Here is a 26,863-nt window from a genome sequence, read left to right as displayed (position 1 = left end):
TATGCATTTATTTAATACATTTTTCCAAAAACTGAAAGGGACACCACCGGCCTCTGCGTATGGTCGAAATGGTTCATGAAATGGGTTCATGTGCCTTTATTTTGATTTTTCCCAAATACTGAGGCCCTCGGATACTAATAATGCATAGGCCTACGGTATAGATGAAGAAGTGCCCGTTTTAGCTTCTGTTTAAGACACCTGTGCACTTACTATTTTGAGCCATGATAACAGTACTAAAGTGTCAAAATGATCCACGAAATGGCTTCTATTGGGCCTTTATTTTGAAATTTTGTCCAAATACTAAGGGGGCAAATTACCCCTCAGACAACCTGTTGCGTATGAATATTAAGAAGCGGCCGTTTTGGCTTCTGTTTTGGACACCTGTGCACTTATTGTTTTAGGTAATGATAACAATAATTAGTGTCAAAATATTCCACAAAATGGCTTCAATTGGGCCTTTATTTTGATTTTTCTTTCAAATACCAAGGGGCACATCCCTCTCCGACACCCCATGCATATGGATAAAGAAGTCTCCGTTTTAGCTTCTGTTTTGGACACCTGAACTCGTATTGTTTTCAAGCGCAAGCAATGATAACAATGGTCCACGAAATGGCTGCAATTGGGCCTTTGTTTTGAATTTTTTCCAAATACTGAGGGGCACATCCCCTCAAACAACCCTATGCGTATGGATATTAAGAAGCGTTCGTTTGGGCTTCTGTTTGGACACCTGTACACTTAATATTGGTTTAATGGCTTCTATTTATTATGAACCAGTTTCCAATTATGAGGGGGGCACATCCCCACAGACACCTACATGTTTCTGGATCCGCCACTGCAACAGGTAGCACTGTAAACCCAATACATAATCTTTTTTCTTCCTTTTTTTCTTCCTTTTTTCTTCTTTTTTTTTCCTTTTTTTCTTTCTTTTTGTTTTTCTTTCTTTCATTCATTCATTCTAATTTTCTACGTTCTTTCTTTCCTTCTTTCTTTCATTCATTCTTGTTTTTGGTGTTCTGTCTATCTTTCAGTCTTTCTTTCAGACTTTCTTTTTTTTTCATTCTTTATCAGCTTTTTATATCTTCCTTTCTTGGATTTTAGCCTATATATATTTTATTAATTTACAATTTTAATTAAAGTTAAATGTGCAGATTCTTAACAATGGCAATAAATACATGTAGTGTGAGCATTTGCACGCTCCGCTCAATGCCCTTTATAAACTTTGGACTTTTGGTAGACTTTTGACCACAGATAATTAAGAGAAGCAATCAACTGTTTCATTTGCCATAGCCGCTCTGTGAACTCGAGTCTCGAAAAGTAGCTCGAAATTTCTAATATCAATCCTATTGTACGTTATATAATTTGTTTAAAAATACTAACTTATATGATTTTGAATGTATTTCCTTTAATACTTTAAAAATCACATATGCCTATCGAGCAGAACTTTTCACTTTTGGCAAGTTCACACCATTTGTGTGTTCCGTCAATTTCTGCGCTCGCAAATTAAGGGTTAAAAGTTTGTCTATCTCGAAACGTCACTTCCAACTTTTCATTGTATTGTTCCATGTATACCTTTGTTAAATATACATCATTTTTGTGAATATACTATTTATTATTGTGAATATAATTATACCACTAAATATTTCTACACGGTCTTTGATTATGCCATGCTTGTGTGAGTTTGAACAAAGTTTTTGTCTGATTTTCCTGATCACTGATTTGGAAGTTTTATTTCATTTTTCGCCACACGACCTTCGGGCGACAATTAATCCGTGTATGCATTCCTTACGAGCACGTCATAGCATAACACAGGTTAAAGTTTGCTGCGTGGTACCAATGTTAAATACATAGATTGGATTTGAAGCAACACAGGGAGAAGTTACAATATATTTCTAACTGAATTTTATACCAAAAATGGCTTTTATGACCGTCAATGGCTCTATGAATGGTGGTAATACCAGACCACTCGTGCTTTACATATCCGTGCACTCTCCAAACGAACACAGCAACGATGGACGGCAGAGGGTATTTGAAAACCTGCAAGTCGCCAACGCTTTCCCACAGGTGGAATTCCGTCCATTTCGCATCAACGGAGATTCCATTTTTGATGATATCATGAGTCTACTGCTTTCACAATTAACAGCAGATGATTTCCAGAGGTTGCAGATGATCGTTGTCAATGGTTATGCGCAGGTGCAGACTGGGACGCTGGGAGGGGAAAGCTTCACAGGAGCCTTCTTCAAAGTCATACTTCTGGCTTTACTTCACAGGTAAGCTATAGGCGGCTACTGTTGCACCATGTTTTGCAGCAGGCCTGTTTTGAAGATGAAGGTATTTAATAGTGACGCCAAAATTAGATCTAGCTTTCAGATAATATGCGTGACGCACAATATTATTATAAAGATCTTTTAGGCATTGAGTCAAGGAAGCCAATAATCACATTCATATTTCCATAGGTCTTATGGAATTGAGTTGAGGCCAATAATGTATCAAAACAAAAGTATTGAGCATTTTCCCCATCCCCGAGAAAAATCATGCACATGGGGTTGAAAAGACACCCCTTATATCAAGCATTATGTGTGTCAGCTTTATTTGGTTTAATTATATCTTAGTACAAACACCCCATAGGTCATTGTCCTCTCCGACCCGCCTTAATTATAATAAGTACAAAAGCTTGTTGATTTAAGGTTAGCAATTATTTTAAACTGTTGTAATTAGGTATATAGTTCACAGCATCTTGCGAATGGTAGTGAGCTTTGGCAAAAATTGCATTAATCATTTCATAGCGAGTGTATATAGAACCCGGGGGTGCAGAAGAATTCAAATATAACAGATATACTTTTGTACTGGTCCTGTGGTTCTTGAGTTATGTTGTGAAGATAAGAAGGCTGAAACAACAACACTTTTGTAAAATAACGTCATTAACAACAACAAATCAAGTATGTTTTCAAGTATATGCTTTGTAGAATGACTTTTGCAAAACACCAAAGTGTTATATTTCGATAATATATTGATTTAGATAATGAAAATCGGTTGGTTTTTTTTTTGGCTGCTTTCCAACAATACCGTGTCTACCCTTAATCCAACAAAATATTAAATTGTACATGATGCAGTCATGTCTACAGTAGAATTCATCTCGACCTTTGCAGGACTTAACCCCATTAAAAGCTATTAAACCAAGATAACACTCATTGAAACAGCTCAACTGATTAAATCGGATCTTCTCTGGTTGTGCACAAGTGACTGTTTTCATGTGCGATATCGCAATAAAGCTGGTATTTATAGCTTCAGTTGGGTAACCGATTATAAAGGAAACGAAAGGAAACAATGTTATGTGTGGCTTTGTTCACGAAATCAGACAATGGCGTGCTTTTTGTAAACCAGCATTCTTGAAAATGAGCAACATAATGATTTTTGACTTAACACGGTTTGGAAATAATTTCTTCATATTTTTGGTGTTATCTGTCGTTTACATGTCCTTCCTAAAACACAAAAGTACGACCCTCTCCAAACACCTAAATTAGCTAAAAATTTAGGACATGTTACAAAACTATATTGTCTAGAATTTTAGAAGAGTACTTTTAATATTGGCCGGTTATTTTTCCCACAGCGACGTTAACTAGGCAATGTACTATTACCTATAACATTAACTAAAACACCAAAGTACGAATATTTCCAAACATCTAAATTAGCTAAAATTTAGGACATGTTAAAAACTATATTTTCTAGAACTTTAGAAGAGTACTTTTAATATTGGCCGGTTATTTTTCACACAGCGACGTTAACTAGTCATATCCCCATACTGTTAACGTAGGGCTATTTGTAAAGGTCACGCGTCAATGGGAAAGAGCACTGTGTATTGTGTATATAGGAAAACGGACAGTAACTGCAGTATGATGCCTGTATTATATGTATAGTTACTTTGCGTCTATTTATTTATGACACAATTGCCATATTGTTATCACCAATCATATATGAAACATCAGTCACGATTAGAACACTTGACATAATCATAATAACCTTAATCAAACAGAGATATATTTGTGCAATACAGTGCAAATAAGGTCAGTTTAGATATCTGACTGAAACTTACAATATAAGTTCGTCATTATAGTGAGTTTAATACATCCCTATGTACATGATGTAATAATGACATTTTATAAAGTCACCAGAAGTTTACTTATTACAAGGCTAAGTGGTGTTTTTGGTTTTGGTTTTTTTGTTGGTTTTTTTTCGGGTTTTTTCGGGGTTTTTTTGTTTTGTTTTTTGCTGTTTTTAAAGGCAACTTTAGTATACATGGTATCAAATGCAAGCAGTGCCATTAATACTGAGTGAAACGTTACATATTCATAAGCCATTACATCAAATGCCTAATCTCTTGTACTTTGTATAGTCTACACTGTAAAAGTGGAATAAGCACGGTAACATTAAACCCGATTATTAAAAGCATGGATTTAAAAAACTAAATCTAAAGCATTTTGTTCCTCCATACGGAATGTCATACATGGCCGGAATTAACTCATTTGCTGATATTCGGATATCTGTGCACCTTTAAATTTCTTCGATTATGTTCATTAAGGGGGTACTACACCCCTCGATAAATTTGTGTCTATTTTTGCATTTTTCTGAAAAACTAATAACACAGTGGTAACTGGAATTTCAGTGACCCAAGACAAGCGGTTCGTTATTTATGATAAGAAAAGAGGTACCGCTAGGTTGTACCTCATTTCCTATCATATATACTGGACCGCTTGTCTTGAGTCACTGAAATAATTGGATTCCTTGCCCCAATAACATACATAAATTTTGTTACCGGTGTGTTATTATTTTTTTGAGAAAATGCAAAAATAGTCACAAATTTACCACAGGGGTGTATTATATAGTACCCCCTTAAAAAAGGTCTTCAAGGAAAACAAAACAATAGATCTCAGTCTTGCACATAAGTAGGGGATTGCCATCACCACAGACAAATGACAGATAATAAAAGATGATGTGCACGATTCAAAATAGCCAAACATGCCAAAGTTGAATAACCCAGATGATATTGCAATGTGACCATTACTCATCAACCATAATTATAGGAATGATCAAAGTTATGATGATGATGATGATGAGGATAATAATAATAACGCTAACAATAATAATAATAATAATAATAATAATAATAATAATAATAATAATAATAATAATAATAATAATAATAATAATAATAATAAACACTAATAATAATAATAATAATAATTAATGAACACAATTACTAAATAATAAGTACAATCAGAACAATTTGAAATAACTTTCTCTTTACCTCACGCGTACACAATTCACTATATCATGTTCATAAAACGGAGAGTTTCCTAATGACCTTATTCTTTTGGGCGGCCAGTTTGAAAAACAAATGCCACCTTACCCTGAATATTACACAATCGGAATTGATTTACAATATTACAAAATATTCAAATTGCTAAATTTTGCATATCATTAATTGCTACAAGTGATTAGTCCTACTGCTCAATTCATAAATAGTAACTGTCATCATCGTAATTAGCATTATAATAGGGACTATATCATTTCGTAAATTTGCGAAATTTGATATACCTTTAAAATCTATTCTCATACATACAAGTATAACCCTAACCATAATCCTAATCCTAACCCTAACCCTTGCCCTTACCCTACTAGGTGCGCAGGATAAACCAGAATTGTACCTAAAACACAGGCGCAGGGTAAACCAGAATTGTACCTATAGATTTTGCATTCGAAGCAAATTACATAAATTCTTTTCTTCAAAACGGGGTCAGGGACTTAACTTACTCTACTTGCCCCTGTTTACCCCCAATTCATATCCAAGTTTTCATTATTTGCCATAGAATTTACACAATCGTGCATTCTCTCTCCTTCCGTACCGAATGAAAGCCTAAGTCTAAATCGTCAGTCAAAGTATTGCAGACACAATGCGAGCGAATGAATACTCAATTCATACTTTCTACTATATGCATTTCCAGGCTATACCTTAAAGGCCTATTCAGTGATTTCGGAGAATCGTAAAAATCATCCAAATGCCGATTTTGGAACCTTTGTTAGTGTAATATATAGGTGCTAACATACATGTATAGTTAGTGGTTAAGCCGAAAGCCGCGTATTAAAGACAAAATGACATTTTACATGAAATGAATTAAAGTTATAACTTCAACACTACACTATTTTTCGCTCACCTGGAAAGTTCTCACTAGCTCGACTAGCGTCTTCAGCAGATGGTGACGATATCATCATGTGTGAGATATCCCGATTGTAGACAAGATATCATCACTACATCACCATCTGCTGAAGACGCTAGTCGGACTAGTGAAAACGTTCCAGGTGAGCGAAAAATAGTTTGGTGTTGAAGTTATAACTTTACTTCATTTTATCTACCATCTATCTGGCCACAAATTGAAACAAACTAAATCTGAACCAACATTGTGTAAATGTCTGAAAATAAAGGTGAATTTAAAGTAATCTTGTATAAAGTGTTTTCCCAACAGACCCAGTAACCCAGTGTTCTAAAATAGTTATATGGTTTAACTTAAACGCATATTCAATGATCCCAGCGAATGTGTAAGAAAATGTTAAGTATAACTTATCTAAAAGTGAAGATAAGTCCTTAAAATTGTCATCAGGTATTTTTGAAATGAAAAATTTGGCCAAAAAAGAAAAGAAAAATGAGGAACCACTATGGCTATATGTCATGCATCGTGTGCAGAGAAAGATTAGTTTTAAAAACAGTTGGGGAAATGCAAATTGGTGGAATGTTTTGTATTTTTTTCTTTTGACTTGAAATTTTCATTCCAAATGCATTGCCAATCTGAGACTTTCGACGATGTTATTGCATTATGATTTGACCATAAAGCTGTAAAAAGACACTAAGTACTTAATAAACACTTCAACGCGTTTATTTCCTTGCTTTACGTCATTTACGTGTAAAAGTAAAAGAGGTGTTGCTTATTTTGATAACAATTATTAACACTCCAACATGATTCAGCAATGTAATTCAATTACTTTATATTAGAGTGTTAATCAAAACACCCCTGTAAACACGTTGTAGTGTTAATCGTGAGCAACGCCTCCTCTTTACGTGTGAAACACGGAAATAAACGCATTGAGGTGTTATGATATCAATGAGTTTTTACGCGAGTCTTTACTTGTCATGCTTGTTGCTTTAATTTAATTCATTGGTTTGACATTAATCAGTCGTCGCTGGCGACTTAAAGTATGAATTCATCTTTAAGTCACGTACTTTTGCGGCGATATTTTGTTAGTTTACTATACGTGTCAACATTCTAGGGTTTTAAATTCCTTAAAGTAATACCCAAAAGGATTAAAATAAGAATTGTATGATATGACCCCACAACAGTGCGATGTTATTGAACCAAGGTATTGAACATGGCTAAGAAATAGAGGAAATGTTTGCCCATGGAAATCGGGTATTGAAGCGAGAAAATATTTAAAGTCGTACGATTTGGGACGAATATATCGCTGACTTTTGTGCTTAAGAAAATACCTTGAGGAATACGCTCATTCTAACACTCAAATCCAAAATAATCCGTGAAGTTTCCTAGCAAAATGGCTACTTGTGTATTAAAGTTGTAATGGTTAACAATGAAATGCAATGACTTAATAATGAAATGAGTTAAAATGATAAGTCTAATAAAATGCACATAAAAATGTCAAATTAAAATTAGATAAATTTGGAGAAGCCTCTGCACAATTTACATATTTTCGCTGACCATTGTGGCCCAAGACACACCTTATAAACCATTAAACAACATTCAGAGACGCAACTCAATATAGGCGCAGTTTCCTTGTCTACCCACATAACCATCGCAACCAGGGTCAGCTCCCCAAGTGGCGTACGGGTAGCTAGTTTTTCTCCAGAGGAATTTCAAGTAAGCGCAATTATTTTCACAAGAATATTTTCTAACCACACTTGGGCTTGAACTCGGGACCTCTCGCACTGAAATCTTTTTTTTTTTTTTTTTTTTTTCTCGCACTGAAATCTGATGCCCTATTAAGTGTTTTGACTGCCTAATTTTAATATAGACCTATAGGCCTATTAATAGTATAATCCTTTAGTGATTCGAAATGTAGTTCTACATTGTTTCGTGCTCTTATTCAACCGATTGCTAATTCTTTTGGTTGCAAGGTCTGGGCACCATATTTACTTAATACATATAACTTTAATGAAACTAATCTTATTGTTAAAGTCTTTGGGCTTGATTGTTATACAGCCAAAAAAAAACTAATTTTTGGGCCCTATGCTCATAAACTGACGAATTAACATTTAAGTTTGACTTTCATTGTCAGTTAGCAGTTAGAGGATTAGGATTTAGTCATGTTTTATCCAAAACAGGATAATATGGTTTAATTCAAAAATATTAGCGCCGTTTTTTTCTGGAATCGGGAGTAAGATAATGAAGGTCGTTTAATACATTATGAAGTATATAAAATATTGATGCTATTCATTGCTGTGGATCAGAAACAGATTATTTGCATGATCTCTGCTCTATATATTTGAAAACATGAATGATTGATTGTTGGGGAAGATTATACCATTTTGAATGAATGTTCTTAGTCATCCAGCAGTTGTAAATAAATCTAATGCTGGGACTTACTGTTTGCAACTTTGTTACGTTGTGTCTGGAACCCTCAGACTTCATGTGGCTGACCTGCTGGACTGGTCACGTTGGCCCCGGTAGCCCGCCCGGTAGAATCGGTAGTATCGTCTTGCTGGCCCGGTATTCCTAAGAACGAGGAAGGTGTTATTCTGGCACATATAAAAATAACAGATGTGGAAATAAGAGTATAAACGGATCAGTAGATACCAATAATATTGTAGTCCTACTAATTCATAGCATATTGGATGGCCTAGGAGAAAGTTAGCCCATATTTGTAAGACTAAGGTAAAATAAACCTACTCATGTTACTGTCTGCCCATGGTCTGGATCTTACCCAGGGAAAGATGACATTCCAATATTCCGCTTTAAGGACGTTCTTTAATGAACTACCACTCACTCAACAAGAGAGGGGGACCCCTCTTTAACTTATCTCATAGTGAGACCCGGCTATCAAGACGATACCTATCACATGCGGGTCAGTAACCATGGTAACCTTAAGTCTGGTAGCAAAATTACAAAAAGTAAGTTTAAATATTAGATTTAATTCCAAACTTTATACCAATTAATCATATCTATTTGTGAACACTTCTAGACTATAAGCTACTATACGCCGGGACTATATACGTGGCCTTCAAAATACCTTTGGACCCCGGGGGGGTCACTCACATATCAAAGTGGTACGCATGCTCGTCCCCAAAAACGTCGAAAAAGGGTCGATTTTTGGCCTTGTGGCGGCGTCGCCGTTTTTAGAAAAAAGGGTGCTTTTCAGGTAAAGTTTCGACGTTTAGGGTATCTTTTTTCAATTTTAGTGGGTTTGTTTTATAGTTTACGCCATTTAGGGTCCATTTTAGTTTCTTACACTGAAATTATGCCATATTTTAGGGGTAAGATTTTCAGAGCCTTACGCCAATAAGGGGTGAAATTTCTCTACACTGATTACGCCATTTAGGGTCCATTTTTGAGGTGCTGGGACGAGCATGCATACCACTTTGGTAAGCGAGTGACCCCCCCGGGCTTTGGACAAGTTCTATAATTATGTTCTTTCATTTCCAAATAATTGAAATAAGTCAAAAAGTTTAGCTCAAATTTGGTTCATTCATCAACATAATCCATCATTGCCGTTTCTCATTTTATTTAAAGCGAGTGAATGAAGAGAATAACGTACAATATAATAAGGAAAGGCTCAAGTAACAATAACAAAGTCACTGGTCACAAAAAGACCACATGTTTTGGACACGTTATTATTTTCAAATTACAATGACTTATGAATGGGTTCAGATTTGACTTTTTATCGTTAAATCAGTTGCCTCAGGGTTCTTCATTAACAGTTTGCAAGCAGTATACAGAATGGCATTGGTGGTTATTGAACATGTTCATTAGGACTGTTATTGAAAATTATATTCCAATAAAACAGTATTCACTTGACTTTGGACGTTTCGAAGTCTTGCAAACTTCTTTTTTCAACTCTGTTGACGATATGACGACCTTCTTGTTTACCATAGATGATGCTGGTTGGTCAGGAACGCTGTTGCCAGTTGAGTTTTTTAGGAAATCTCGTTTTGGATGAAGTAAACTCCCCATTTATAAATACACTCTTAGAAATATTTTACTCAACTTGAGTAAACAGGTCACAAGTCAACAATTTTTCTCAATGTTGAGTACTATGATCAATAGGAGCTCAATGTTGGGTATTATTTACTCAATTTTGTACTCAATTTGTTGAGTTGTGACATTTTAACTCAAGTCGAGTTAAATCATTTGCAGAGTGTAACAAAGTTCAATTTCATTTGAAATGAACACTAATTATTAAAGTTTTAGGAAATGATACATGTTAAAGTGTTAACAATAGTGCTCAAAGGGCCTCTATAAACGTGTAATAGGTATAATCATAATTGCAACAACGCGTACACAAATGAACTCATTTATTAACATATGTTTTTAGAGAGTAACCTATTGAAGTCTACCAAACTATGTTTACAAATGTATAGATATCATAAACACAAGCCATCAAATTCCTGAATAATATGTTTATAATCTAAATGTGTTTAAAACGTGTAATGTAGTGTTTGGAAAAGTTTTTAAACTCTATGAACACCGTTTACAGATTAAATACGAGTCTCTTCGAAAAACAATTCGTATTTATTTACATTTACTTTATCAAATTCAAATGACATCAAAATCATTTTTATAGATAAACACAGCTACGATAACGAGAGGAGAGAGCTAGAATAAGGCCAATAAAAGTCCCTACAAAAAGCAAACAAACAACAACAATTTAAAAAAAGGCACAGGAAGTTCAGGACCGCGTGTATTTACTAATTATCAAAATATCAATAAAATAACAAACAATTAAAAAAAGACAATGATCTGTGCTTGAGAAAATACTTGTATTAAGAGGTTATCTTTTATTCATTAAAAAAATTCTTATTGTGACTGAAATAAAATTATAATTGTAGCATTTGCCTGTCTAATGGTAAGCATGCAGGAATGCTTTCTATACAGTTTCAATACACATTACAATTCATTTAGGATTGTTTCGCAAGCCTTGCTCGCCTTTAAAATCACAACCTATACAGATTTCAAGTCAATGTAAAAAGTAGTTCACTTACGGTCACCGCACAATATCATGCCATTGAAAACAATCTATTGTCCCGGTGACAAGTTTTACTTTGCAACTGTAAATGAAAATGGAATACCGTGCAATAAATTGTACTTAATAAATCTCGTTCTGTCTTGCTTATAATCATATGTAAAGGTAAAACCGTTCACACGCTCTATTTACCTGATGGAATTATAACCGGGATATTATGTTGGGATGATGAATTGTCTGGGGAACTAGCTCAAATAGAGACTTAAAGAAATCTTCGATGTTAAGGGTAGACGAGGTATTGTTGGTCGAAGCACCCAAATATCGATTTTCAATATCTAAATCAATATATTATTGAAAAATAACACTTTGATGTTTTGCAAAAGTTCATTCTACAAATCATATACTATGAAAACTTGTTTGATTTATTGTTGTTAATGAGTTATGTACGTTTTACAAAAGTGTTGTTGTTTCAGCCCTCTTTACAACATAACTCAAGAACCACAGGAGCAGCAAAAGAATATCTATGATATTTGAATTCTTCTACACACTCACTATGAAATATTCAATGCATATGTTGCCAAAGCTCACTATCATTCGCAAGATCATACTGGTATGAACTACCAAACCGCAAAAATAATTGCTAACCTTAAAGTTCCTCTTACTTGACTCTAGTATTTATTCAGAGCTCCTTCTTCTTTGACTTTCAAAACTTAACATTTTAATATTGATTATTGATAGGTTGAACTAGGATAGTTCCAAATAAAAAACAATCTAATGACGTACATTTATTATGTAGGAAACCTCTTGTACACATGATTAAAGAGCATTCAGAGACGCAGCTCAATATAGGCGCAGATACTAGTCCTTGTCCAGGGGAATTTAAAGTTAGCGCAATTATTTTCTCGAGAACATTTTAATGTTAAAACAACTACACCGGGGCTCGAACTCGGGTCCTCTCGCACTGAATTATGATGCCCTATCAACTTCAAGTTGCCTTAACTGCACATGCGTGTAGCCTATATCTTGACGTTTTACGAAGTTGATTTAAAACATTGTGTGATTCGTCGAAGCATATGTTATATCGTCGAAGATACGGAGTATGTTAGACATTTAAATCAGTTACGCAATTAAATCAGTTAGCCTAACAGTTATGCCTCTAAGCTTGAGGTTTACAATAATTTAAAGACATCCAACACTCTTAACTTGCTGGATGGGTGTTACAACCAAATTATAATGCAATGTATAGAATAGGACTACGTAGTTTATAATCATGAAATATTCAGGGTTCTTTTATTTTCAAAAGCCGAGATATTGGTGGAGCTGCTACAGAACTTCAGCATGGCCTTTGCCTTAGCAGACACATACGTGTGGCCCCTAAACACGGTCAATTCACTTCATTATTCTATGACACGTCGGTCATGTTATTACCTTTGGCAAGTGATACCCATTCCAAGTACCAATTCTTCCGAAGTATATTCCTTTATAACGATTTAACTACTCCTAAAATACGACACAGTATTATTACGATTACAGTTAAGTGGGTTATTTTCCAAAGGTGTCTCCCAAGGTTCCATTCTGGGACTTACAATCTTAACCCTTATTTTCTTCAACTCATACTATATTTCTCTGTTGTTATTTTACTACAGATTCCCATCACACAACAACAACACCGGACACAAAATAGCTGTAGTATGTGCTCAATGTTTTAGCCATATCTTCGTACAGCAAGCCGAATCGGTTCCCGCCAAAAATCCTGTCTTCAAATTCATCCCCCTTACCAATAGCTATATGCCGTACTTGCTGCACACAGAGGACATGCCAAAGGTAGAATGGATGAAATGGGACACTCAGTTGTTCTTGAAGAAGTTATTGGTGGCGCCAAGGTCACCTGCTTCGCCTACTTCTCCAAGTATAACAATAATGAGATAGACTAGCGTTAGTCCCAGACTTCAAACGCGAATATTTTTATAAAGATTGCTGCATATTCTGTAAAAAGACGAGACGAGAAAGCGTACTTCATGAACTTCTTAACCCCTGGACACTGCAAGTCATCTAACAGCTTTTTTGATTGGTTGATAACTGGAAATGCTGATCTTATTAATACATTCCTTGATTGGTTCAAAATTGGACACAATAATTCATTTTGGCCAATCGGTAGGTAGTTCTCATGGGGTTAAAACAGAGTATGCACGTCGCGTCTGCACTCTGCAATCCATCTTACCTGTAGGTATCTCAAGTATGAGTATCTAGGGTCTACATCGCCAGGAGGGTGAGAGTTCACAAGGCAGAAAGGCAATGTCGGGTCGATCTAACTGTCAACGTGTTCGTCAACTATGCATGAGTCGCGGGTTATGAGCTTTAGTCTCCTCTGTCTACGGGGTCCGGCCAGTTGGGGTTCTCTCACAATATGGAGTGAGTGGATGATCACACTGACAGCGGAGGAGTATACTAGCTGGTCAGACGGTCTAATTCTATAAAGCATAGGCCTATACCTAAATCGACTACTACAGAATATTATATGCTTAACTTATAAACTAAAACTGTAAAAATGTTATCTAAGGAATGATATCAAAAGTGCCGGTTCCGGGCAGTTCCGTCCGGGTTACTATTGTTCAAAACAATGGAACGCGGTTCAACCGCTGGTCCACCAGCGGTCGAGTTTTGATATCAGTCCTAATGTATTTTTGTACCAAAGTAATTTAAGTATTACGACACGTAAATAACACACTGAACCAAAATGGCCGCTAGTGGTCCCATTGTCTATAGGCCTACCTAGAATACATAGGCCTATATTCTTCTTAAAACATGACGTAATTCAAAGTTCCCTGGCCGAGTTCCCTGGTTCAGCTTCAGTAAATACCAGCCCATAGGTCAATTATCGACATACGATATTTACATTTTTGGTAAATTCATTAACCTATTACGATTGGACCAGCTAGAGGCGTAGCCGGGGGGATTTACCCGCACAGAAATTTGCCAGGGGGTGAAAATGGGACGGCAAAAGAGTAAAGTGTCACTAAAAAGAGGGAAAAAACCTGACAGAGACAGATGGGGACGAAAATTAAGCTTAGCCGCCCCCCATGCGCACCCCCCACACACACACACACACGCGCGCGCCAATGTCACGCCACTGCGCACATCGTCACGGAATCCACCGGCTGTGCCTGATCTGCGCAGTAACGGTGTCGGCTAACGATGAGCGCATTGGTGTGACCAGTGTGGTTGTATTTACCAACAGGTTAATTGATAAAATCTATTAAAAATAATATTGAGTTGGAACAAAGCAGTGCAGTGTAGTGTAAAAGAATATCTATTAATAATATTCATGAATTGAAATAAAAAGTCTCCGTTTCAGTCAATGAACCCTTGAGCTTTCAACTCATGTCAAATTGACCGAAGCATCTATTTTATTCTTCCACAATAGGTTTTTGAACTATAAAAACTTGTTTCGGTGGTACTATAATGGGCTGAATTACACAAATCGGTGATTTAGGAGTTAATGACATGGCATTTCAAGATTTTCCAAATGGTAAGCTATAAAACCATAATACATATCAAGGTAAATAATTGTTAAGACCTTTAAAAATCAATAATTCCTTCAAAGTTTTCTTTCTTTTCTACAAAAGGCCACTATCTCGAAAGGTTAGAACCTTGTAACTCTCAGATATTATGGTACCACGTGGAAAACTATGTTAAAATGCAATAGGCTACATTAAGCATGTGTTACATACACCCAATAGGTCGTATCGCATGATAAAGACTCGATGTAATGGGTCGGTTATTCTGTCTTCTGGAGTCTTCAAAAGGGAATATGATGATATGATTCTGAACGTACATGGGGTACTGTATGATCAGCAGATTGGAGTAGCCAGGCCAGGGTACCGTACAATGTACAACGGGCTAAAACAAAACCAGTGTATCTGGCGGAGTCGAACCGGCAATAACCTTTGTAATAAGTTATACAAGCTATAAATCAGGCTAGAACACGACGTTCCCAGCCAATTGAGCCACAGAGGCACGCTGGAGGAGAGCGGGAGATTTAAATATATTGCCGGAGACCCCCTTTAATCTATATAAGAGTGGTTTGTTGGCACGCTCGTGGCACAATCGCGTAAAAGCATTGACGTCACTAGAGATGAAACAAAGTGTAATAGGCGTATGTTATGCCATGAATGTAGTTTTGTTTTCACATTCACATATTTATATCTGTGAAGTGAGTAATGTGTGATAGTGTTTGAGTATAATCTCGTGTGGTGGGTGTGCCTGCAGTGTATGTAAGACCCGGATGTAAGAAAATTTATAATCAAATAGTGTGAACAGTCCATTAGTCCAAAGGGTCATTGGTCTGAAAATGGATCAAGTTGGTGTTCATGGCATAAGGGTTTGGGTTAGGGTTAGTGTTAAGGTTACCAGTAGTACTACACTCTAAGAAATAAAGGTTTTTAAAAGGTTCTAAAGTTGTGCTCTCAGGAGATCCCTTAGAGGTTCACTATGGTTTCAAAACCATCGAAAATGGCCCCAAAAATGTGATAGAGAGCCGTTTAAGGGTTCTCCAACATTAAAGAACCTTTTTCAAGAGGGAGGGTTCTCCTAAGAGGACAAAAAGGTAGATCCTTTATTTCTTAGAGTGTAAAGATAGGGTTAGGCTATGTTGTTATGGTGTTAATTATGATAAGATTCATGGTAAGGTTTGGGTTAGGGTTAGCATTAGGGTAAGGCTTTTATATGGTTTAAGCCTATCACTTTTGTTGTGTTTTCGGACTAATGACCCTTCATACTATTGACCTGTAACCCAAATATAATGAAAGACAGAGATAAAAGAATATTCGCGTCTGACGTAAGGGCAAAGGCGCGCCGTGATTGGTTGCCGACCTGTGCAGTCCGGCATTTTCTGTCTAGTTGTCAGAATTTCAGACGCGAACTAGTCTTTTTATCTCTGTCTTTCATTATAGCGATAACACAACAGTATGTACAGCTTCAGATTTATCGTAAAAGCGAATAAAATAGTGAGCGTGAAAAACTAGTTTCTTACTTGTGACTTCTAATAAGAGTTGATTTTAACATCATAGTGAAAGCGGGGGTAGTTGTATACCCAAACTATACAGAAAGGGTTCAAGGTTTCACATTTAATACCGATCAAGACAAAGGGATCTAGGAAATTGCAAGAACCTAGTCTTTCTGGCCTTGACATGCACCATTTTCATGTTGAAAATGCATAGGCCTACCCGTTATTACGAGGCTATTTTATCAACAGGGTGATCAATTATCAAAACCAGATTTTATCAGTTATAATTATACAGATATCAGTCATTGTCTGTAGTGTAGTATAGATAGTTACTTTATCAACCAATATCAGAAGTATAGATAGTTACTTCATCAATACCGATTTCAGTAGTAGATAACTACTTCATCAGTTGATTTTAACATCATAGTGAAAGCGGGGGTAGTTGTATACCCAAACTATACAGAAAGGGTTCAAGGTTTCACATTTAATACAGATCAAGACAAATGGATCTAGGAAATTGCAAGAACCTAGTCTTTCTGGCCTTGACATGCACCATTTTCATGTTGAAAATGGTTATGTCTTGTTTTTGCAGAACCCTAATATATTTTAAGCTTTTTTTTAAATAACCTTTTAGGTTCTATCAGCCATTGCATAGGCCTACCCGTTATTTCGAGGCTATTTTATCAACAGGGTGATCAATATCAAAACCAGATTTTATCAGTTATACAGATATCAGTCATTGTCTGTAGTGTAGTATAGATAGTTACTTTATCAACCAATATCAGAAGTAGATAGTTACTTCATCAATACCGATTTCAGTAGTAGATAACTACTTCATCAATACCATGCAATTTCAACAGTAAATAGTTACGTTATCAATACCGATATCAGTAGTAGATAGTTACTTCATCAATAGGCTACCAATATCAGTAGTAGATAGTTACTTCATCAATACAAATATCAGCAGTAGATAGTTACTTCATCAATATACAAATATCAACAGTAGAAAGTTACTCATCAGCAGTAGATATAGTTACTTAATCAATACAAATATCAGCAATAGATAGTTACTTGATCAATACCAATATCAGCAGTAGATAGTTACTTCATCAATGCAAATATCAGCAGTAGGTATAGTTACTTCATCAATACATATATCAGCAGTAGATAGTTATTTCATCAATACAAATATCAGCAGTAGATAGTTACTTCATCAATACAAAAATCAGCAGTAGATAGTTACTTCATCAATACAAATATCAGCAGTAGATAGTTACTTCATCAATACAAATATCAGCAGTAGATAGTTACTTCATCAATACAAATATCAGCAGTAGATAGTTACTTCATCAATACAAATATCAGCAGTAGATAGTTACTTCATCAATACAAATATCAGCAGTAGATAGTTACTTCAGCAATACAAATATCAGCAGTAGATAGTTAACTCATCAATACAAATATCAGCAGTAGATAGTTACTTCATCAATACAAATATCAGCAGTAGATAGTTACTTCAACAATACAAATATCAGCAGTAGATAGTTACTTCATCAATACAAATATCAGCAGTAGATATTTACTTCATCAATACAAATATCAGCAGTAGATAGTTACTTCATCAATACAAATATCAGCAGTAGATAGTTACTTCATCAATACAAATATCAGCAGTAGATAGTTACTTCATCAATACAAATATCAGCAGTAGATAGTTACTTCATCAATACAAATATCAGCAGTAGATAGTTACTTCATCAATACAAATATCAGCAGTAGATAGTTACTTCATCAATACAAATATCAGCAGTAGATAGTTACTTCATCAATACAAATATCAGCAGTAGATAGTTACTTCATCAATACAAATATCAGCAGTATAGTTCCTTCATCACTAGAACATCAATACTGACTTCAGCAGTATTACATTATCAATGCCAATATCACATCAGCAGTTAGATACATATACTTCATCAATACCAATACCAGCAGTAGGCCTACATACTTCACCAATACTGATATCAGCTGTATACATATATAGTTACTTCATATCATCAATACCAATTATCATCAGTATGATTTATTTACTTCATCAATATTATAAATCAATACCAATACCTGCAGCAGTGTAGGTAGCAACTTCACCAATAGGCCTACCAATATATTTATCAGTTTTATAGTTACTCAATACCAACCAATATCAGCACGCCAGCGGTTAGATAGCCACAACACTAATATCATCAGTAGATGGGTACTTCATCAATGCCAATATCAGCAGTAGTTAGCTACTTCATCAATAGGCCTACCAATATATTTATCAGTATTATAGTTACTTCATCAATACCAATAACAGCAGTAGATATAGCTATTTCATCAATACCAATATCAGCAGTAAATAGTACTTCATCAATACAAATATCAGCCGTAGTTAGCTACTTCATCAATAGGCCTACAAATATATTTATTTGTAGGGCCATTATAGTTACTTCATCAATACCAATATCAGCAGTATATCATCAATACCAATATCAGCAGTAGAAAGCTACTTCACCAATACCAATATCAGCAGTTAGTTAGCTACTTCATCAATACGGTACCAATATCAGCACTATAGTTAGCTACTTCATCAATAGATACAAAAGTAAAAAGTAGGAAACTGCCGTGAAGTTACTTCATCTACTATATTTGTATTGATGAAGTACTGGTACTTCATCAATAGACCTACCAATATATTTATCAGACTATATTAGGCCTATATATTATAGCTACTTCGTCAATACCAATATCAGCAGTAGCTAGCTACTTCATCAATACCAATAACAGTAGTAGATCCCTACTTCATCAATACCAATATCAGCAGTAGATAGCTACTTCACCAATTATAGTAAAGGACCAGCCTGTAGGTCCCGCGACCAATTCATATAGGGTATGAAAGTCATTTTGGGATCTTTGATTGATTCCGAATCATATTTCCACCATATTTCATCAGTTTAGCTTCAAAATAGCAACATTTTACGCACGCTTCGCGCGCATTTGTAACATCAACTTATTCTGTCGCCAAAAGGTCCTGGATTCACTATTCTTCAAGACTTTTTTTCAACACCATCCCCCCCCCCAATGTCAAAAAGAAATCTACGCCACTGCCAATTATGTCAAATAATATATCAAATTAGGCCTACTCGTATGGTCACGAGGATTCCAAAAATGTTTAGGCCTAGTTTGTTGTGCGTCAGACCTTTCACGAGGGCGCTATGACGAAAAATGTTCAAAGGTACCGGGGTAAACTTTTGAATTCTGACCATTTCGCAAAATATACTGATAAATATATTTTGTAGGCCTATTGATGAAGTAGCTAACTACGGCTGATATTGGTATTGATGAAGTAGGCCTACCTATCTACTAACTGCTGATATTGGTATTGATGAGGTACCTATCTACGGCTGATATTGGTATTGATGAAGTACCTATCTATACTAACTGCTGATATTGGTATTGATGAGGTACCTATCTACTGCTGATATTGGTATTGAGGAAGTGGCTATCTAACTGCTGGAGTGCTGATATTGGTTAGAATTGATAATAATACTGATAAATATATTGATAGGCCATTTTTACTGCTGTTAATATATTGTGTCATGACTTTTTAGCTCCGAAATGTATGACGTTTATTTTCCCATCATGTTATTTTCCACAATAATGAAGTTACTGTCTCAATGGTGTTAATATGATATTCAAGTCAACTAAATCAATTGAAGCCCCTATTTCAAGTTATTTCTATGCCAGCTGTTTGAGCCTGGTCCCCACCACCTTTAGATGGACATTTAAAGCCTTAATGTACGATTTCCGCCACATTTTAATTTTGTTATTTTTTTATTCAAAATGTTGAAATAATATTAGTAATATAATTGCCGGGAAGGGTTGCTGTCCATTTTAAGTTGAAATAACAAGGTAAAGTGAAAGAAACCCCACTGGTTATTTTGACCATTTAACATGCAGTTCTATTGAGGACATTATCATAATTTTTAAATTATGATAATAGGGCCTATGTCGAACTTTACTCTGTTGACCTACAAAGACAACAAATTTGGCCGATTCCATTTTGCAAGTTGGGACATGAAACATTAGAAATATGCAACAACAAAAATCAGGTTTGAAAAAAATTAACCAATTTCATATTACAAGATCGTACATTATGGGTTTAATTATTGTATTTGTGAAAAAATATCAATTTTTATTTCATGCGCCATAATTATATATGTAAAATCTATAAGGTGGGAGAGGATTAGAAATGCACGGCAATATTGAAAAAAAAAATCAACAACCACAACAACAAAACCCCCTTTCTCATGTTTGTTCCCTTTTGCGGGAATTTAGGTGGCACAAACATTGATGTATTCAAGCCAATTGAGCTTTTTATTATCTCTTCACGTGCTGCAATGTTTCTATCTTCTGCATGTTTGCTGTTTGTTCTCAAAAGAATCGATCCTATTCCTTTCCGAGGGAATTATGGAGGCATTATATCAATAGACTTTTAATTGACTTTGAACTTTATGCCTCAAACTTTGCATTTTTAATGTGGAGTAGCCACATGCCACTCCTTTTGATCAGTGATACCTGTCGGTTGGAACTGTGATAAAACTTGAGGTTCCACCCCATGATGTGGTTTTCTGTGACAATTTTATATTTGTGTTTGTTTTTGTTTGTGTGTGTGGTGGTCTGTTTTAGTGTTTTGTTTTCATGTTTCATGTTGTGCTCATATTTCATGTCTTGTTTTTATTATCTTGATCTTGCCATGATATTTAAATCTTTAATGATCTTTTGTAACTTGTTTCTTTTTTGTATTCCCCAGATATGGCTTTAAAGTTTAGTACTTTTAATTGCAGAGGGCTTCAAGATAATTTTAAACGTAAGAAAATTTTCAGTTATTTTCATAAACGTAATGATGATATTATTTTTCTACAGGAGACCCACTCTTCCGTGAATGATGAAAACTGGTGGTCTACCCAGTGGGGCGGTCACTCATGGCTGTGCAGCTTTGCTTCTAACAGTAGAGGTGTTGGGATTTTAATCAAGTCTTCTGTTTCTGTGACTACAAATGCGGTTATTAAAGATCCTGATGGTAGATACTTAATTCTTGATGTTTTGTTAAATGGTTTACATTTAATTTTAGTAAATGTTTATGCTCCCAATAAGGATGACCCTGATTTTTTCCTGATCTTTTTCATTACTTGATAATATGGATTCTTCTAGTTTTCTTGTTGCCGGTGATTTAAACATTGCTTTAGGTCCCTGGATTATCAAGGTTCTCTCACAAATCATTCTAATATTAATTCAAGAAATGCTCTTGAAGCTTTAATGGATGAATTTAATCTAGTCGATATTTGGAGGTCTGAACACCTCAACACCAGGAGTTATACCAGGCACCAGAAACACCCTGTTGTGCTTTCCAGACTTGATTACATTCTTGCTTCCAGTAACCTGGCAAACAATGTTAAATCATCTAATATCATTTCTGGTGTTAGCTCTGATCACTCGATTGTTACAGCTAAAATTTCAACTGATGTCCATGCAAGAGGAAAGGGCTATTGGAAATGTAACTGCTATTATTTGAGACATGACTCAGATTTTGTTGATTTTATTAAATCAAAAATTACTGAGTTTAAAAATATCCATAGTCAATCTCCTGCAAACCCAAACATCATTTGGGACAGTTTGAAATGTGTCATTACAGGCCATTGTATTGAATATACCAGCAGAAAGAAAAAGGAACGAAATCAAGTAAAGTCTAATCTTCTAAAAGAAATTGACAAAGTGAGAAAGGACATTTCTGAATTTTCTAATATCAATAATGATGTTAGTCTTGATGTCTTGGTTGAACGACTTAGTTCTCTGGAAAGTGATTTAAATAATATTATTGATCAAGAGACTGCTGGGCTAGTTGTCAGATCTAGATTAAAGTGGGTTGAGCATGGTGAAAAGAGTACCAGATATTTCTGCAATCTTGAGAAGCGCTCCTCAGAGAAAAAGGTCATCCGGAATCTTATGAAGGAAAACGGTACCATTCAAACTGATCCTGTTAACATTTTGAAAGACCTTCATGGTTTTTATGATGATCTTTATACTTCTCGCTCTACTACAGCATCAGACCAAGCTGCAAGTACTTTTCTTGATCAGCTTGAAATTCCTCAGCTGTCTGAAGAAAGTAAAGAGAATTTGAATAGACCTGTTACAAAAGCTGAACTGCTTTTGAATTTGAAATCTTTGTGCCATAACAAAGCACCAGGTTTAGATGGCCTCCCAGTGGAGTTTTACATCGTCTTTTTTAATGATATTGCTGATATGTTAATTGCATCTTTTAATTTTTCCTTTGAACAAGGCCTTTTGTCTCTTTCCCAAAGAAATGGTGTTGTTACTTTGCTTCCTAAAAGGACCGTGATCCTATTTTTGTTAAAAATTACCGTCCTATTTCCTTATTGACGACTGATTATAAGCTTATTGCAAAGACCATGGCTAATCGTCTCAAACTTGTTCTTCAGGATCTTATTCATGATGATCAAACTGGTTTCATGAAGGGTAGGAATATTGGTTGTAACATTCGTAACATTATTGATTTGATTGAATATTCCGATATGAATAATATCCCAGGGTCTATTGTCTTGTTAGATATAGAAAAGGCTTTCGACAGCGTTGAACACAGTTTCTTATTTCAGGTTTTAAGTCGGTTTAATCTTGGGGATAATTTTATTCAGTGGGTCAAAACTTTTTACAATTGCCGGAAAAGTTATGTTATCAATAATGGTTTTCTCAGCAATCCTATTGACATGTCTCGTGGAATTTTTCAAGGCTGTCCTATTTCACCTTTTTTGTTCCTTTTTGCCATTGAAATTTTGGCTATCGCAGTTCGCAGTAATGAAAAAATAAAAGGTCTTAAAGTGGGTAACATAGAAAAGAAGATTAATTTGCTGGCTGATGATACCACTTGTTTCTTACAAGGGATTTGGAATCTTTCCAAATTCTCTTCAACATCCTTGATAAATTTGCTTCCTTTTCAGGTTGCAAAATCAATATGTCAAAATCTGAGGCCATTCATATTGGCAGCTTAAAAGGTTCTGATTTCCATCCCTTTGAAGATATTGGGCTGAAGTGGAAGACAAACACCTTTAAAACCTTAGGTGTTAATTTTTCTCTTAATACACATGCTCTTTTTGAGCTCAACTTTACCCCTAAACTTCATCAAATTGAGCAAACACTCAATTGCTGGAGGAGTAGATATTTATCTCTCTTGGGCAAAGTTACAGTTGTAAAATCCCTGTTGTTACCCAAGCTCTTGTATCTCTTTTCTGTTCTTTGTATAAACATTCCAAAAAGTTTTTTCAAGAAACTGAATAGTATGTTTTATAAATTCATTTGGAATGGAGGGAATGACAGAGTTAAGAGAGATGTCATGTGTAATGATTATGATAATGGTGGTCTTCGGATGATTGACCTTCTTGTGTTCTCACAGGCTCAAAAATTTGTGTGGGTTAAGCAGCTGCTTGATCCTAATTATTCTAGTTTTTGGAAATCCCTTGAACTTTCTGTTTTATCTTCTTTTTATCCAGATTATACTGTCTTGTTGAAGACAGATGCTCCAGATTGTGTTTTAAATACCCTGTCAAATTGTCAGCTAATTGAGACTATCAAATTATGGTATTTATACAAATGCAAGATGAAGGAAAAATTAAACTGGTCTGATTTCCATCTCCAGGACCCAATTTGGTGGAACAAAGATGTTCGGTTAAAAACAAAAAAGTTTTTCTTTTACCCTTCTTGGGATGAAAAAGGGATCCATTGCATTTCAGATCTTTATATGGGTCACAATTTAGTTAAAACCTTTGAAGATTTGGTTTTAGAATTTGATATTTCCATTAAAGACAGGAGAAAATACAATTATTTAATGAATGGGATTTATTTGGATTGGTTCCAGAACCCTAAGAACATTCAAGAAAACATTTTGATACTATTTCTGCTTCGCTTTTAGATGCAGAGAAGGTTTCAAAACATGCCTACTCAACTCTTAGGAACCAAGCCACTGTTGAAGCTGAAAACAAATGGGTTGATTGTCTCGATGTGTTTGATGAAATTGAATGGAACTGTGTGCATAGTAGCAATTTTAAATGTACTATTGAAACCCAGTTACGCTCTTTTTTATTTTAAAGTTTTTCATAGGGCAATTTGTACAAATAATTTTCTTCACAGAATTGGTAGGGTGGATTCACCCAATTGTTACTTTTGTAATGAATTGCCCGAAACAATTTTGCATTTATTTTGTGAATGCAAGAATGTGTCTCCCATGTGGGATGAACTATGTTTTTATATCAACAGTGTCACTGGGGATTCTTTTACATTTTCCAAATTTGATAAAATGTTTGGTATCAGGGATACCTCAGAACATGACCTTTGTATTAATTTCCTTTTTCTGTGCCTTAAATTTTACATTCATAAGTGCAGATTTAAACAGACTAACCTTAGTTTCAATGCCTTTCTGAATATGGTCAAATTGAAGCAGAAAATTGAGTATAAAATTGCTGAAAGTAAAGGTAAACTGCGGCTCCATTTCAAAAAATGGACCATTGATCTTGAAGCATCTTAAATTGTTGTCCTTTTCTTCAATTATTTTCAAACTGATTATGGCAGGATCAAGATGGGTGTAACCAAGTAATGTGTGCACTTGTTTGACACAAGACTGGTGCTTGTGTTTTGTTTGTAAGAGTGAACGTTCTCTTTGTCCATCGTCTTTGTCTCTTTTGTGATTGTCCTTTGTACCTGTTCTTAAAAATTTTGACTATAATATTATATTTTAATTCATGATCGTTGGGAACTGGTGGCCCATTTTGTATGTTTTTTCTCCTCCACCAGTTCCAAGAACAGGGAATAAAAAACTTCAAAAAAAAAAAAAAAAAAAAAAAAAAAAAAAACCCTTTTTGGGCCATTTCAGACACTAATTGCCCATAGCCTACGAACACTATTTTTAGCAAAAACTAAAAAGTCCTATACCTTAATGGTTATGGAAAAGGTGTCCCATGAGGACCCAGGCGTGTCTCTGTACGGAGCGACCAACTAACAAACAAACTTAACACCCAACAAACAAACATAATAACGGAATAATATTAGTAATATTTATTTTATCTAGAACTTAACCATGGCCTAGCTCAATTTAGACGGTCGTAAGAATCGCGTTCTCCTACCCCTGGCGGTTCCTTTGTATGCCTCTGTTCGGGCCTTTTAAAGAATAACTGTATTATCGCCACTCAAGATCAATATTTGAACATCACGTACCGTTTTCTTTGAAGGGAGTTTACTTATAATAATTATGTTTGACCAGTCGCGACATTGCCATTGGGCCGCCCTTTTTGCCAAAAAGGAAGATGCAGAGAGCAATTATTGCTTTATTTTTCTTCTCAAAGCACAACCTGTTATTATTCTTAGTACAAGTCTTAGTCCAGGCCCGTAGCCAGGATTTAATTTGGGGGGGATTTTGAAAAACTGGACCTTTTTTTTTCTTCAAAATTTGGACCCAGGTTTTTTGGACGGGGGGGGGCGAATTTGTTCATTTTTGGGCTAAAGACATAAAAACATAAAAACACTAATGCTAACCGTAACACTAACCTTAACCCTAACGCCATAAACCTTAACTTGGTCCATTTTCAGACTATTGACCCTTTGGACTAGTGAGCTGTTCCCACTATTTGATTATAAAATTAGGCCTATCTTACATACACACCCCCACCCACCACATGAGATTACTCACACACTACTCACTCACGGAAATGAATATGTGAATGTGAAAACTTCAAAACTAGGCTAAATTGGCTCAATTGGCGGGAACGTCACGGTGCTCTAGCCTGTATTTCAATAGCTTGTAGGCCTATAGCTTGTTGTAATTGCCGGTTCGAATTGGGGACCGTTCACAAACACTTGTAAGGGGGGGCTGATGCAAACAAATTTTATCGCGAAAGTTTTTCGGCCCCCCCCCCTCAATTTTCCCAGAATTTTTTCCAAATTGTCCAAAATCGTTTTGTATTTTTCTAGACTGGGAAGTTACTATTAGGGACCGTTCACAAACACTTGTTAGGGGGTGTGATGCAAAACGGGGGGGCTGAAAATTTTTGACCTGGGGCCCTGAAAAAATGACCAAGAATTGTCCTGGAAAAATTGAGTAGCCTATGCTTTTTTATGTTAATAAGGGGGGCCCTGAAATTTTTGAGGTCTGAAAAGGAGGGGGGGGCGAAAAATGTTCGTGATGAAATTTTTTTGCATCAGGCCCCCTAAAAAAAAAAAAAGTAGGCCTACCGGGTAACAAGTGTTTGTGAACGGTCCCTTAGCCACCCCCCCTCCCGCGGGCCATCAGGCTAATAAGTAAGAACATTAGGGCTTCAAGTTCTCCTTCCTCTCTTCCTTTCCTTCCTTTTCTCTTTTCTTCCTTCTTTCTTGCTTTTTAAAACTTGCTCTGAAATGACCTATTCGCTTGCTTGCTAAACGCTCAATGATTATTTATGAGTGGCATATTTTTTCCGATGCTAAATCACATGTTTATATTCCCGCCATTTAAATGCCACCGCGGGAACAAAACATCTGCAC

At 35.6% G+C, this 26,863-nt stretch overlaps 1 protein-coding gene and 1 long non-coding RNA gene across 2 annotated transcripts; both read left to right on the top strand.

Moving 5' to 3' along the window:
• The first annotated feature begins 1,757 nt into the window (after nucleotides 1-1,757).
• Nucleotides 1,758-15,364, top strand: LOC140162657 (uncharacterized). The gene is made up of 2 exons (XM_072185935.1): nucleotides 1,758-2,267; nucleotides 12,885-15,364. The coding sequence occupies exons 1-2, from the start codon at nucleotides 1,912-1,914 to the stop codon at nucleotides 13,165-13,167; spliced, it is 639 nt and encodes a 212-aa protein (XP_072042036.1). The 5' UTR covers nucleotides 1,758-1,911; the 3' UTR covers nucleotides 13,168-15,364.
• Nucleotides 15,365-20,935: 5,571 nt separating this feature from the next.
• On the top strand, nucleotides 20,936-24,807 carry LOC140162656 (uncharacterized). The gene is made up of 2 exons (XR_011860314.1): nucleotides 20,936-21,149; nucleotides 24,264-24,807. It is a non-coding gene; the product is annotated as an uncharacterized lncRNA (long non-coding RNA).
• Nucleotides 24,808-26,863: the final 2,056 nt, after the last annotated feature.

This window comes from Amphiura filiformis, chromosome 10 (genome assembly GCF_039555335.1).
Source record: "Amphiura filiformis chromosome 10, Afil_fr2py, whole genome shotgun sequence".
Classification (NCBI taxonomy): Eukaryota; Metazoa; Echinodermata; class Ophiuroidea; order Amphilepidida; family Amphiuridae; genus Amphiura; species Amphiura filiformis.
The sequence above is the reverse complement of the archived record's forward strand: the minus strand, read 5'-3'. Positions and strand labels throughout refer to the sequence as shown.